The sequence below is a fragment of the Euprymna scolopes genome, chromosome 30, assembly GCF_053919585.1.
Source record: "Euprymna scolopes isolate OS-2025 chromosome 30, ASM5391958v1, whole genome shotgun sequence".
NCBI lineage: Eukaryota > Metazoa > Mollusca > Cephalopoda > Sepiida > Sepiolidae > Euprymna > Euprymna scolopes.
In genome coordinates this window covers 99253549-99270455 of record NC_136511.1, presented here as the reverse complement: position 1 = coordinate 99270455, position 16907 = coordinate 99253549, and the positions used below count along the sequence as shown (strand labels likewise).

General features: G+C 31.8%; 1 protein-coding gene across 7 annotated transcripts in view; it reads right to left on the bottom strand.

The window, feature by feature from the left end:
- Positions 1-16907, bottom strand: part of LOC145254902 (CDP-diacylglycerol--glycerol-3-phosphate 3-phosphatidyltransferase, mitochondrial-like) — a 316634-nt gene that overhangs the window by 59936 nt on the left and 239791 nt on the right. For all 7 annotated transcript variants that reach the window (XM_080113842.1, XM_080113837.1, XM_080113841.1 and 4 more), the window contains exons 3-4: positions 3920-3997; positions 1064-1350 (exon numbers count right to left, since the gene is read on the bottom strand). In XM_080113842.1, coding sequence (XP_079969968.1) covers positions 1064-1350; positions 3920-3997 — 365 coding nt within the window. The remainder of the gene's footprint in view (positions 1-1063; positions 1351-3919; positions 3998-16907) is intronic.

Below are 16907 nucleotides of genomic sequence, written 5' to 3'. Positions count from 1 at the left end.
CAAATTCCCATTAATCACTTAAAAATAAAACAACTGGATCAATTTATGCTATCTTTGAAATATGATATTTTCGTTTTGTCACAGGTACATATGTCATACAAATTTTTCGTTATTTTTTGTTTTTTTAATATAGTGGGAATTCTAGACATGAACCAATTTTTTTTTTCATTTTTTAAGCATTCCACTTGGCACAAGGAACAAAAGTGACAAAATTTACTGAAGTTCTGTAAAACTTTTGATAAAACAAATACGTTAAAGTAATTCAGTAACACAACAGGAAACATTAATTACCCAAACATAAACAAAGCTTTTTTTCATTTTTTGAAAACAAATGAAATAAATTAAAACAGTCAATTTGGGATATTTATTTAGAAATAAAATAATCTGAGATATAGAATATTCTTAAATGTATGAAAATAATCAGCACTTGTAAAAAAAACTTTTGGATGATGTCAGGATTATTACATCACTCCAAACTTCTCTTGAAGCAAATCTATGTTATGAATGAGTAATTGTCTAAATTAAAAATCATCCTAATTTCAAATAAAAAATTATTAAGCCTATATAAGCTTCGATCTTCTTCAGGTGTAGCTTGTCGAACTTGAGGAATTTTTCTGTTGAACATGAGGATCTGTATGGAATTTCAAACAGAACCCTTTTTCAATCCATGGGGATAGTATGCTCTTGTTCTGTCAGATATGATGGGGTAGAAGTCCTTAGTAATTTGAAATTGTATTTTGAGTGTTGTCGTCTGCACTGAGGATTGAACCTTGAACCTTCAACCTCCAAAAGAGTGTAATTTACAACTGAATTTTATCAAGTAGTTATCCACAACACTATGAGTCCAGTCATGAGAACAAGAGCATACCACCTCCATGGATTAAATAAAGGATTTGAAATTACATGCAGTCCAAGTTTGGCAAGATACACCTGAAGAAGATCAGAGGTTGCATCAGCTGAAACATTGTGAAAATAACACTCAAGATGAGAACAGTAGTCTAAAAAATCCAAACAATAATGAATAACCAATCTGCATCTCAAAAATTCAAAAAGAACTACTCACCCACTAAATATTAAACTATCATCAAATAAGTAGATCTTCATGTGGTGTAAGCCAATCGTTTCATTATAACGATCTGGAATTATCTTTTTAAGAATTCCTCGTAAATCTGGTGTGTGAAAGAGAGATAGGCGGAAATTTAGAGGGAAATTACGCAGAAGAGGCTGAAGGACTGTACAAGAATTTTCAGGTCCTCGCTGGCCTCGAGTGTAGTCTAATAAAACATGCGCTTCAAAATCTTTGTTTCCTTCCGCAAGTGATTTCTGGCAGCCTTCATTAATGGCCTCCACCTGGTGGTAAAAAAAAAAAAAAGAATTTAGTCACAAAATTTAAACAGTTTTACTAGTTGCAAAAATAAATTTGAATGGTATTTGACTTGAGAAGAGCCACTTTCTGTAAAACGTATTATTTATCATCCTTCCATGGTGGGAAGATGTGACACAAATGTCAGAAAGTGAGATTGAAAAGCCAACACTCTAGAATAAAAGTGTTAAATATTGACCGGGTAATGCCAAAGGTGTGCTAATCGATGATTATTTTGATTATTCAAGCCAAAAAGTTTTGTCAGTTAAAATATGTTTTAGGATAATCAAAATATTTAAAATAAATATTTATTTACATTAATTTAGGAATGAAACTTAAAAATGTGATAACAATTCAGTTGATAACTTTGAAATAATGACATGTAAAAACATCAGGTGATTATCTTAATGACGTATACTAATAACACCATTTAGAGGAGGGGAGGTGTTCTTTTTGAGATATCTGGAAATTAGTTAAGTTAGTCAGAGTCGAGACAGAGACAGTCTTCAGATCGTGATGGCTTCAAGTAGAAGGGGTCAGAAATGGCAATAGTCAGAATCAGCGTTGCAACTTTCAAAAGGGAAAAGACACTTTGGAATAAAAAAATTACATGTGAGAATTCAACTAAAGACACTTAGATACACAATGGAAAGAATATTCAATAATAATGCCTACGATTCAAACTTTGTAAAAAGTGAAAAAAAAACAAAAAAAAAACAATAAAGTTCAGTGGAGATGGCCTGACATTGTAACACTATTTCTAATCCCAGGCGACACCACACTACCCTCAGTCGGTTGGATAATCGTGGGTGTTTGACACTTGGTCAAACAAATCCCAGATTTCCTGGAAGAATGCTAAAAATATTTCTCCATTTGGAGATAACAGAAAGCGTAACCCTTAATGATAAATGAAGATGACAGTTTGGACGAACTAAGCAAAACTCCACCACCTGATGTTTTTTGGAAAAATTTTTTAAATCAAAGTCTAGTTTCGATAGTTTAAGAAAACAAACAAAAGAGACGATTGTCGTGTCTGTTGCATGAGGGACTGAACAAGAGTTTTCACCGGCTGGAGTTACGCCCCCTTACCGGTGTACTCATGTTTGTGAGATGTAAATAAAGACGCCATTTTTATAGAAGCTGATCTGTCGTTATGTCTTATTCAATCTATTGACATCCTCGATAATGACACAGTGTCCATTTTGAATCGGCGTGAGGAGGAGAGCGGACACTCAAACAGCTAATAAGGATTATTTTATTAAGAAAAAGAAAGAAAACAAAAACAGCTTTCAGAAGAAGCAAAAGAGAAAGAAAGTAAACGGGGAAAAAAAAGAAGATAGGAAGAAAGAGTCAGCAGGGGTCATCGTAGTTTTCATAAAACTCAAAGCCGAAAGTGAAGCCAGTCTTTTGCCACTCATTCACTGATAGAGAGAGACAGCATCGGCTTTCTTGCCAGCTGAGGATTACACCTCCTCCTGATCGACCCAAGATATAGATCCCCACTTATTTGAAGAATCTAAAAGTTTTGAAATCCCCAAGTACGAGAAAACTATTCAAACTTGGTTTGAAGTTGAAAATCCTGCATCCAAAAACATTAGCTTGTTCTTTTTAATTCAGTGAGAATGCCTCAAATTTAACTAATCCTGTCTGTACAAGCTATATATGGAATTATTTTATACAAATAATTATTTTGGTTTATCAGAAAATGATCAGAGTTTTCATTAATTATTGATTGCTTGTTAATTTGAGAGCGACGCAGTTGTTTTCAGATCTACTCTGAAACTTCATACCCAAGCTGCAGCTGAGAGAAGCAACATATCGGCCATCAGCAGAGCACCTACGCGGAGGGAACTCAACCACAACGTCTGATGCCAATGTGTTAAAGGTACTGCCACACAGACTTAGGGTTGTGTGCGTTTTGTGCGCTGTGGGCATCAGAGCGGTAATTTCCAGTGACCAGTAAATATCTAGTTACATTTTGAGGAGTCCATCACCAGACGAAGTTAAACGTGCTGCCACTGGCTTAGGATTAGTGCATATCTTGCCGATGTGCATGCCCTGCCCACAAAAGTATTACATTTATAGTCCTATGATGTAGGATATGCATGCTCCTCTCAATTGTATTGCAGTATGAGCTTCCATTTCAAATGACTAGGTCGCAGTTTCACATTTGTAAATTTCCCTTCTTTGGATAAGTGTTCAACAAACTGCATTTGTAAAGGTTTACAATAGTCTCATATGGACGTGTGAACTAAAGTCCAACACATAACTGAAGAAAAATAATTTTCCAGAAATATCAGAACTTCGAACAGACCACACTTGATGCAAGTAAGAACATAATGCAATGTTAAACGTTAAAAAAATACATATATTGTTAAAAAAAAAAGGTGAATCTGCAGAGTTTATTTTACAGTTATATATTTTTTAATTTGTTTCAGTTTGTGTTGATCCTTTAAAACCTCTGCATTGTATTGTATAATTTATAAATTACTTTTAGACAATGCTTCAAGAAAACTACATTAACCGCTTAACATTTGATAACAGAATACAACTTACAAGTTCTTGTTCAAGGGCTCCAGTACCAAGATACAATGATGCCATCAGAATTCGTTTTCTGGATTTTCGAGCTTTCACCTGAAAAAATAAAAATTATGAAAATCACATGTTTATAATTATGGATTGAACAAATTACACAAAACCAAACCACCAATGCCAAACTGCACCAAACCAAACCCCCAATGTCAAACTACACCAAACCAAATCACCAATGCCAAAACTACTGCCAAATGTAAAAACCAACTGCTAATTCTTGAAAACTTCCAGAAGATTCATGATTTAAAATACAAAATAAGAAATCTATTACTTTTGAATGTTGAAAAAAATGTGGTGAAGTCGAATAACCCTGCCAGTAAATTCTTATCACTGTTAAGAGAAACTTTAATTTATTTTAAAATTTTAATTCTCAGGCGCCAAGTTGAAAAACCACACCTGGTCAAACAAGCAAGTTACAGTTGGGGTTACACAAGTCAACTTGGGGTGCGACTGGTGATTTATTGAAAGATAAATTCTCAGAATTTAAACTAACATTTCTCTGACAATACGAAAGGAATTTAGGAAAGAAAAGAAAAACCAAAATTCCATATGAAAGAGTGAGGGGAGGAGTAGAATAGAGTGATTTTGAAAGGAAAAGGAAGATGTGATTATTAGAAGAAGAAAGAAGAAAATAATAGGGAGAAGTCGTTGAGGAAGATATGGTAATCAGAGAGAGAGAGAGAGAGAGAGAGAGAGAGAGAGAGAGAGAGAGAGAGAGAGAGAGAGAGTGATGCATCAATAACAGCAGGGGTTCTTGGATGAAGAGATTCCTTCGCATGTTCATGAGCCCATGCCAGTATTTGTCTCAAATTACCTGAAATTTGAGATCGATATTGCTAACCAAACTTCACCCAGATAATTTAGAAAGAAACATTGACTTGAAAAGAAAAATCCACACCAATCCAGAACCGTTTTTCTTAAACCCTAAAAAATTATATATATAATTATTATTTGCCTTTTCCGTATTTGAAAGTGTTGCAATATTTTTGGTATGACTATGGGAATATGGTTACAAAAAATTGGAAGGTTATATTTATAAACAGGGTTGATAAGAACAGATCAATCAGATAGAACCACACTGCCACAAACCAATCAGAAAACGGAATCAGTCCATAAAATATACTGAATCTCTTAAGAATTCTTGCACATAAGTTTTTGCTTTCACATGGGAAGAAAATCTGATCTTGGTTTCAAGACTTCTCCAGATTCACTATCTACCAGAAACTTTATTCTTCGTCTTCAAGCTTTTACAATTCAAAGTTTCTCTGGATTGATACTCCATTTTGTTTGAAACAAAATTCCTCTTCTTTTCTGAAACTAAAATGGCTTATAACTCAAAAGAAAGTGATCCCACCTCATGAACCAGCAACGATAGAAGAGCAGTATATCAACAAAACAAATCTTTCTGATGACAAGGGCTTTCAAATAACCAGTAACCTTTTGTGAAAGAAAACCCCACTCCCGATGACCAACCTTGGAGGCATCATGGAGAGCAAAAATACTGTTATAGTATCATCGAAAGCACATGGGTTTGAAAATTATGTTGCCACTCGACTTAGTGGTTTACATGTTTTCTGCACCTCAGAGCTAAAACCAATATTATTTGCGTGGTTCCAGTGATCAGTGAGTATCAGAATACATCTTAGGTGTCTGAAACGAGGCGATGTTACAGTTGTGATCCCACAGTTAAGGATCGCATTTAATTATTATGACTGTGGACAACAGTCCATAAGAGAGGTAGGGTTACAAAAAGAGTTCAATAATTTTTTTAAAAATAAATAAAAATTTATACTAACATAAAGATCCGGTGTTACTTGGGATTAAACAAGAAACCTCATACTATTTTGTCCGTAACACCACAATTTTTTTGTTAAAAAACAACTATTTACAAGTTATGTTAAAATTTTGGTTCTAGTGATATCCTATCCTCATAATTGACAGAGTCAAAATAAAATTACATTAATTCAAATAAATGATGGTAAATTCATACATTTTAACCCTCTTGAGGTTTCTTGGGAAATCAATGAGAATCTCTTGTGAACTGTTACTCTAATCCTTGACCCCAAACATTTAAATCCTAAATAAAATAAATGGGTGTATTTAGTTTCCTTGGATTTCAAGTGCTTGGTTGGATTTGCATGGGTCATTTAATGCTGAATAAAGTTGTCAAATTTACGGACAGTCTTGCAACAGTTGAGAACAGTTATTATTATTAAGATTTGCTTTTGAGAACAGTTATTATTATTAAGATTTGCTTTTTTTTACTCATAAAAATTATTGAAATGAGCCGGACAAACGTATGTTCACTATTATTATATAGATTATTTGTTGATTAATTTGGTTTGTCTATTTTTTTCCCCCGACATATCAACATGTTTTTGATTACTTAGTACTGAAAAACACTAATACCACCGATTAAATAAATTGAACACAGGATGCCGTTTTTTTTTTCGTAGCTGGCGGGAAATAGTGGGTTTATACTTTTCCCAATAGTATTGCTACATAATTGAACACAATAGAATCAGAAAGATTTGCCATATCTGCTGGCCTGTGACACTATCAATTACACCAATCTCCCTTTCCGCCTCCGAACATGGAAATAAGATTTCCATATGTCAGGAAGTCTCCATATTTAAAGCAGGCAGAAAGATGAAAGCCAATAATGAATTCTCATCAAGAAAGAAGTTCAAGAAAATGAAGACTTAAATTGTTAATGACAAAAAAAAAAAAAAAAAAAGAAAAACATGAAACAGAAAAACACATGTGAAAAAAAAATAATTCTCAGCCAGAAGTAAATAGAAAACTTATGTTTGTGATGGGAAACTAAGCGAAACGATACAGATGAATAAATAAAAATGTTACAGATGTACGACTTGCATTATACACATGTAAATTGAGATATTTTCTGACAAAACACAAGACCTGAAAAAAAAAAAAAAAATCCAAATTAAATTACGAACGTTTCATCAGTTGTTTACATATTCAGATGAAACGGTCATAATTTGTCGAGATGAAAACCAAGTTTTAAAGTTTTAAGAAAAAAAGCGTATAAAAAGAAGGGAAGAAAAAGAAAGAAAATATCTCAGTATGGAAATAGAGTTACCAATTTCTTTACAAATTCATTTTAGACCGTGAACGAGTGGTTGGACCTGTTATTTACTTTCTCCATTCGCCTCTAGGCACCGCCAAAACTGGGGGGGGGGGGGGGCAGGTAAGTACTTTTTGACGGACCGTCTTTTTAAAAATCTACCAAAAATCAGGTAATTATCCAATCAATACGAAATTTTCAGCGATTATTATTAAGAGAAGAATGAACTTTATAACAGTACTTATTTTTCATAAACGATATATATATATATATATATATATATATATATATATATTTATTTCACTGGCGTAGCTGGGGGGGGGGGCGCCCCGGGCGGCACACCTGAGGGGGCGGCATTTTGAGAGGGTAAAAATAAAAAGTAGAAAAAATAAATAAAAATAAACAAAAGTAAACAAAAAATATGAAATTTTATACCAAAAAGGTTGTAAAGAATCGGAATTTTGGGGGGTATCGGAATCAGAAAAAATGTGTCCCTATTTCCTGAGCGTCAGGGGGGGGGGCGGCATGGGGGCGGCATTTTGAGATGGTAAAAGGGTAAAATCGAAAAAAATGCTAACAAAAAATCTGAAATTTTATATCGAAAAGGTTGTAAAAAATGGGAACTTTTGTAGTTATTGGAATCGCAAAAAGGTGTCCCTATTTTGCGAGCGGCATATGTCAGGGGGCGGCATTTTGAGAGAGTAAAAATAGAAAGTAGAAAAAAATAAATAAAAATAAACAAAATCTAACAAAAAATCTGACATTTTATACTGAAAAAGTTTTAAAAAATTGGAAATTTTTGAGGTATCAGAATCAGAAAAATGTGTCTCTTATTTACGAGCAGCACATGTCAGGGGCGGCATTTTGAGAGGATAAAAATAGAAAATAGAAAAAATATATAAAAGCTAACAAAAAATCTGAAATTTTATACCGAAAGTTTGTAAAAATCTGAAGTATTGGAGGTATCGGAATCGGAAAAATGTGTCCCTATTTTACAATTCCAAAACCGATTCTTTTAAATTTTTAATTTAATTTTTCATTATTGGTACTAATTATAAATATTTATTATTTTTAAATTATCACTAAAACTAAAATGAGAATAACCTTAAAATACGATGGAAATTTATTTTATTTGTAAAACAATTTTTTTTAAATTGCATAAATTCTCTATGTAACCTTTCAAAGAAAGCAGTTGCTTTACATGTTCTGAAAAATGTTGAAAAATTAAACAGCAACAGTCTTTGCAGCCCACGGCGATCGTAAGATTTGCTGGATTTTCCCCACATTAAAAACCGGCCTTGTGTCTAACTTTTCCCTCGTGGAGAGGCAAGTAAATGGGAATAATCGGCAGTCGTTGCCAAACCGACCTCAGCTCTAATTGTACACAAGATCTAATTTTAAACAAGACCATTGCTATATTCGCTTACGGCCGTTTGCCATTTTCGGCTCTCATTATGCTCAACATTATGGGAGCATTATAATAAATACGTATTTATTTTATAACTATATATGTGCATATATACATATATGTGCATATACACATATTTATACATACATATACATATATACATACATACGTGCATATATACACACACATACACATATATAAATACGCATATATACATACATATATATATATATATATATATATACATATATGTATATACATATATAATATAAATATATACATATATATATATAAACAAATATATATATATAATATATCCTTCAAGATTGAGGCTAAGACTTTGAAAGTATCAAACGTTTGTTTTTGTAGCATACTTTTTATAACTCCTTGTAAACTTTACAATCGCTAGCTGGGGGATCGGACAAAATCACCCCGGGCAACCCCCACCATCTACTTAAAACAAAAGGAAAACAGATAAAATCTCAAATGAATAAAAAATATTAAAAATCAGTTTTCATATTTTAATTTTAATTTAATTGAATTTAGGAAAATTAGATACCGTAGAACTAATTTTCGCAAGGTATGAAAATTAAGCAACTACAGAATAAATGTTAACTTAATAATAATGGACCCGTTTTCCTACCTAGCAAAAAATGGACGAATTTTCCATGGACAAATTTTCCGGACACCCAAATGCCGGGGGGGGGGGACAAATTTTACTACCGCCCCGGGCGGCAAAAGGTCTAACTACGCCACTGATATATATATATATATATATATATTTTTTTTTTTTTTTTGCTTACACCCCCCCCCCCTTGTTTTGAGTGCGGGTTCCAAATAATCATCTGAAACTGAACAAAACATATTGTGTTGTTGTAAGGGACAGGATTATAGATTTAAAAAAAAAAAAAAAAAAAAAAAAAACTTGTTTGCATACCTTATTTTGACGTCTGAATATCAGAACTTCGATTGTGTTTAATTATCCTGCTTTTGAGTTTTGAAGTGTGAAATTCGGTGAATATGTTAAGTAAAATAATTAAAGTTAAGCAAAACAAAATATTTTTTTAAATATTTATACGAAAAAAGCCATTTTAAAATCTTTGATAAATAAATTAACATTTTTTTTAGCGAGCTGAATAATGCATGACCATTATTAAACAGGGCATGCTTTGAAGAATCGATACAAAAAGAAAAATTCGATAAATATTGTGCCACTTGTGTTAAAAATATCATTTTTTCGATCCCATTTGAAAACGTTTGCCGCCTTTCGACTACGGTGGACCAAATGCGCTGAAATAATTTTTTTTATTTTGCTTTAAATTACCCCCCCACACACACACATACACATTAAAAACCAAACTCATACAAATGGTCACCCATCTGGTACTGGCCAGCCTCAGCGTTAATAATACATTGAAATTTTCATCACTGCAAAATAAGTTTTTTTGGCTGGTTTGGTCTTCCGTAGTTTGCTTTTTATCAAATACAAATGTAAACATTGTAATCAAATCGACGCAAAGTAACTGGCTGCCTATATGAATAAGTGGAATTATTTGAAATCCAGGTACTTATATTATAATATTATTACATATTGTCATAGAAAATCACCCTGAATCTTAGTTAGACAAGAAATAAACAAATTAATTCTTTCAAGAACTTTTTTTTTTTTTTTTTTTTAACTATTTATATACGTTTTTTGTGCAAAACAAAAAATGCCAATTGTTAACTTTGGGGGAAAATTTAACATTTAAATTTAATTAAAAATAGTAGAAAAAGTTTTACATTATTCTGCTTTCTATATGATAAAAATCAGGGTTTTATCTTTCTGGGGGAAAAAGTTAATCAGAAATAATGGATTTTAATAAATGCAATTTCGTTTTAAAAAAAACAACAACTTGATTTTTCGGCCATTTTTGGCGGTGTCTAGCCTAAACACTTTAAATGATTTCAACCGGCAGTTTTTTTGTTTTGTTTTTTTTTACTTGGTAAATTTCGTATGGCAGAGGCAGATATATACATTGTGCAGTTGCTCGCGCACAAATAAATGAACCTTTTATTCATTTCAATTTTCCCCGCGCACTTTGCACAAAAAATAGGCTTTGTCAGCAACGGTACAATTTCAAATACGCCCACACATTTTTCTCAAAACAACAGAAGTAAAATGAACATATTTTTGGCGGTCGTAGTTGAAGACAGCATCATGTGACACAAGTAACCAATGAGAAAATTAAGAAAATTGTCTTTTTAACGCTTTTCCAAAAACCAAAATATCGGCAGGAGCAATCGTGTTCTGGAGCCAAAAATGTATAAAACGCATCAAGCAGTTTCCTACGGAGAGAGTTCAGCTTTTTTCCTTCTTGCTTCGACGACACAACGAGAACATGTCTCTCGTGTCACAACATTGTCGTTGCCAACACTGCCAAAACCATGATACACACGCCACGCGGTGTACTCAAAAATCACTTATGCACACACGCATTCATTCTGCACATTTTCTAAATTAATAACAACAAATCACTTTCCTCATAAATTACTTTCCTCATGGGATTTTTTAAGTAAGGCGACCTTCGCCAGATAAAACACAAACTTTAAAATAATCTCATTATTGCCACACAGGACTTTAACCTTCTAAACTCCTTGATTCCACGAAGGACTTTCATCTAACATTTTAATCATAATGACTTCGAAAGAAATTTCACTGATCGGACCTCTGTTTATTCACCTTATTGTTTTTGTTAAAATATAAATGCAGTGCATTTTAAATCAGAAGGAGGTGTCGTTTCGTTTCATCCCTTTTTCTTTTATTATTTTGTTTGGGGCAAGGAAATTTAATTTTACTTAAAATTCTGCACCCCTACAACATATATACTAACAGTATTCACTTGGTATGGCATGTTTGGATATATATTGCTGGTCAGAAATTATTTCAAATGTTTAATTTTCTGCCCCAACAGAAAAATTGAAAATAATATTTACAATATGAATACTAAAACAAAAACTGTTAGCGCAATTCGAAATGGAAAAATACTTGAAGTTGCACTTTTTACAGAACACTGCAAAACATGAAATAGTTTTGAGAAAGCAAAGCAAATTTAAATATTTAAAATCTCACAAATAAATACAAAATTATTAAAATATTTGAAATCTTACAAATAAAAAATTATTAAAATATTTAAAATCTTACAAATAAATAAAAAATTATTAAAATATTTAAAATCTTACAAATAAATAAAAAATTATTAAAATATTTAAAATCTTACAAATAAATAAAAAATTATTAAAATATTTAAAATCTTACAAATAAATAAAAAATTATTAAAATATTTAAAATCTTACAAATAAAAAATTATTAAAATATTTAAAATCTTACAAATAAATAAAAAATTATTTAAATATTTAAAATCTTACAAATAAATAAAAAATTATTAAAATATTTAAAATCTTACAAATAAATAAAAAAATATTTAAATATCTAAAATCTTACAAATAAATAAAAAATAATTATTAAAATATTTAAACATTTTTTTTATGTATTCTTTGTTCAATTTTATTTTTGTTTTATGAAAATCTGTTAAAATCTCTTTTAAAAATGAATTTTGTTTCTTTGCGTTTTAAGATATTTCAGTTATTTTATGGACCTAATTGATAATTAGTGACTACAGATAAAATTAAAGCAAAATTGCAATGGTGTCGTTAGATTCCATGAAAAAATTTACTCTTATAAACTTGTTTGAATTTTCTACCTCTTAACATATCGACTTCTATAATATGCAAACATTTATTTTTTTTATAGATATCGGTATACAAATAAGTACACATATTGACCTTTATGATAGAGTGGAGAATATATTTATAGTCTTTAAGCGACGTTGCTGCCACCTGCCATATTTTATCTACCCATCAATCAAACAATCTCACTTTGAATCTATTTACTTATGTCTTTACTTCATCTTAAAAGACACATACTCTTAATGTTTTGCCATTCTTGGCCTACTAATAAAAAATAAATAAATAAATAAGAAAAAAAAAAGAGATTGTGCTTAAAAAAATCCAGGCGATTTTCATTGGACGATTAGAAGACGCCATGTAAAATGAAAAAATTGGCCAAAGAAAACGGAAATATGTGGAATAGAAATCAAATAATTTTGAAACTATAAAAAAAAGAGAAAGGTTTTAATAATGACTAGTAGACTTGCCCAAATTAGATATGTAAAACATTAATTTATGCAATTTGAAAATTAAGAAAACCGATAAATTAGGTGTGTCAGAAATTTTGTGAAAAATATTGAATAATTCGAACTCCTGTTTTTCCAAACTTATAACTACTCGAAAAATGTAATTCAAACCCTATTTTTCTTTTTAATTAAAGGAGCAAGGACCAAGGTTTCATTTTAAAAAAAAAAACCAACAAAAAACAAACAAACAACGCGTTTAAAAAAAAAAGGTTTGAAACTTCGGACTTTACAGGTAAATTTCTAAAAAACACTACTTTTTTGTTTTAAATTTGAATACATTATTTATTGATCTTTTATCTTCAATTTGTGATATATAAAACTTTGGTGAGTAAATTAATTATTTACTTTTTAATAGACATTTCAAAATGAGGGGGGGCGTGAATTAAAAAACAAAACGTTTGTCTAAAATATTATATTCGGTTTATTGGAAAGAGCATAAAATTTCATATTAACCCTGAAAATATTGTAAAAATAGAATCAATAGAAAAATTTTGATAGATTTTTAAAGTTTAAAAATTGAAAAATACTGAACTCGTAAAATTCAATTAATTTCATTACTGTTTTTTAAAAAATAAAAAAATAATATTTCTATTATTTTTTATACAACTTTAATAGTTTATTTTGGAAGTATAATCCATAAAGAAAATAAACAACCCACTTTTAAAAGAGAAATTACGAGTTTTTTATATTTTATTCGCAGTTTCGTGTTAGGGGTGTCAAAAATTCCTACAAAAATTCTGATACACCTACCGATAAATGTTATATCATTTTTAATTAAATAATTACATTTTTTTTTCTGAAACGTTCGTTGATAAAACAGCTTATTCAGTGGGGGGGGGGGTTTAAGAATGAAAGCCTCAGAAAAAAATGATTTTAATCATAATAAAAGAATTATATATCACAATATTTGGTTTTCCCAATTTTCAAATTAAATTTGTGAAATAAAGTTTTGAAAGATGTGCTCATGTTCCACTATTCAAAATTCACACTAACCACACAGCTTACATCGATTTAGAGTTTACGGCAATTGTAAACAACATTGGACATGTACCTTTCTCTTTCCTCAGGGATTCGACTGCTCGGATTAATACCACCAGCAAAATCAAGAGGAAAATCAACATTAATCTTTGTTTTTTTAACAATGAAACCCCCAATAAGAATGATTATAATCACTTAATGAAAGAATTATATAACATTATTCGCTGTTTTTTATTTTTATTTTCAAATTAAACTTGTAAAATAATGTTTTCAAAGGCGTGACCAAGTTTCGCTGTTATTTTATATATTTATATACAGCTAGTTATTTTGAACTTTCTTGTAAAATCAACAGTATAGAGATAACCGTTCAAACCAGTTGCATGATTCTAACCCTGGAATCTTTATTTCAATTCCAAGCACCCTAATCAATGAGGTTACCTTCAATGGCTAGATTCGAGATGAGAAATAAATTCTATTTATTTGACAAATGGCCAGACAACTATAGCCAGCTATCATAACCGTGTTCAACCGAATGGAAGTTGCATTTATAGCTTAGACTAGCAGGGAGACCTGATGTGGTTCGGGATTGAATGAGGATTAACCAATGTTCCACCCTCCAATCCTTTTATTGTCATCAAAATCAGTGAAATTGCCTATTTTTGAATCAAATCAATTGCCTGCTTCTTCTCAAATGCACTAATGTGACATTAGGTTGTATAAGTGTTCACTTTGGTAAAAATCGGACTTTCTTTTTGATAAGATTTTTTTGATTATCAAGTTTCGATATTTATATAAGTATTGATTTTTACCAAAGTTAACACTTATACAACCTAATATCACATTAGTGCATTTGAGAAGAAAATAAGACCTGGGCAGGTTCAAAATGGATGTTTATTTTTAGAGCACAGTCGAACCATTCTGCATAGGTAAGAACACTCACAGACACATCAAGTACCTTCGTGTGAAATATTTTTAAAAAATCAGCCCAACCCTTTCCGAGTCCATAGGGAACGAACTCACACACAGGCGAAGTTCTTTTTATATAAGAGTAGAGATTTGATGGCTTTTATTATATATAATTTGAAAATTGAAAAATAAATATTAATACTAATATTGATAGATTAATTCTATCCAGATAAAAATGCTCAATATTCGAGATTGGGTGTCAATATATGAAGGGAGTTAAATTTTTCAGTTATGATTTACATTTATCGTTCATACACAAGGAATACAGATAAACTTATTTCCTTATTCCATGGAGTTTAAAAAATTTGGCATTGTACATCAAAGGAAAACGGTTAACAAAAGGAATTTTATAGAGACTAGCTATAATTTTGAATATTCTTTTTTGCATCTATATATATTTGTATATAATCTTTTGTGCCAATCAGCAAAATTAAAGCAAGTCTGTATAAAATTTCTTTTGCTAACCGTTTTCCTCCGATGAAAAAAGTCACATTTCTTAAACTCCATGGAATAAGGAAATAATTAACTTTATCTTTACATTCCTAGTGTATGAACAATAAACTATGTAAATCATAATTATTATTTCACTAGCACTCTGCCCAGCATTGGTTGGTTGTAATATACGCTTAAATATAATATTTTAATTTATGTAAACTTCATATTTATTTATTATTAGAACAAATTCTCTGATTATTATATATATGATTAATATATAGTAGTGATTTCAAAAGTCTTAAAAAGAAATATGACTTGAATGCCTTCAGCTAGAATCGAAACCAAAACATTTAGCTATCAGCAGATAAGTACTGTATTTAAACATATTAGTTATGGTACTAAATCTGTCGATTCTTTATGGTAAAAATTGTGCAGGCGTCTTATCAAGATTTAAATTTGATTATATATATATATATATGTTAGAGAATGGATAGAGAGAGAGAGAGAGGGAAGAGGTGAGTTATAGTGTAGACACGTTGACCGGAAGTCAAGATCAGCTGATTGGATTGCGTGTGAGTCATGTGATCAGGTTAGCTGAATCGAGATTTGGTTGCGACTTGGACGAGAGTGGACGGCTTCGCCGTTGTCTCCTCCCCTTCGCTGGGGGTGGGGGAACGAACGCTGACGTGGTAGAAATAAGACCCAGAAGAAGAAAACACAGGCCAAATTCACTTTCCAACCTTCTGCGAACAAACTGGAAGATGAATAAAAAAAACTATAGAACCAATTTCTTGTCTTGGTGTGAAATAAATCTTTGTCCCCAAAAACAGGTATCAAGTCTCCCTCCAAGACGAGAATTTCCAGATGGACCAACAAAATGGCAGAAGGTATGTTCAAATGACATGTCACACACATATTCACACTTAACAGCATATGAACATATGTAATAGAAAGACCACCAGATGATCACACACACAACGACACTAACTCTGGTAAGATAATTAAACACTCAATCTTTTATAGATAGACACGTTTTAATATATCATCTCCTTTCCAATTTCAACCAATATACAACAAACGCTCATTTTATGACACAACGTAACATATATATATATGCACATACAGGATTGAATGATGAAGTTGTTGCACTAAAGCAAACAACACCACAGCTTTATTTTAAAACTTTTATTGAAAAAAATCAACTCAGATTACTTTATGTGCTGACATCTATTCAATGTAGCCGCCTTCAGGTGCAATCATTGCCTCAATACAGATCCGGAAGTGAACATGCCTTTTCCACAAGTGCTGACGTGAGCTCGGCAAATACTCGATAGATGGTGGCGACCAGCCTGTCTTTGATATTGTGGGAGGTCATGTTGATGTTCTCGATGTATGACCAAACAAAATAGTCCAGTGGGTTCATATCGGGGGAGGAGGGGGTTCAATGAGAGAAGGGTACACAGTCATAGCACTCCTCCTGAAGCCAAGCCTGGGTCTCTTTGGATTTGTGGGCAGCGCCGAGCCCTGCTGCCAGCAACCACCTGATTGCACCAGAGGATCACCACTCTTCAGCACATCCAGGTACACTTTCGTGTTGACTTTCAAGCCAACTTCGAAGATGTGAGGTGGCATGATGTGGGCTGCACTTGTAACCACACCAAAGACCATAACTATGGTCGGAAACTTTGTTTTCATGACTCTAGGCACGTCCCTGTTATTTGTGGAAAACCAAAGATGCATTTTGAGAGTGTTGGCGATGGTCCTGTTGTCATAACTTGGATTGATAGAGAGCATGAGTTGTACAGCTGTGCATCTCCGATCTCACTCCTTGAACATTGTGTC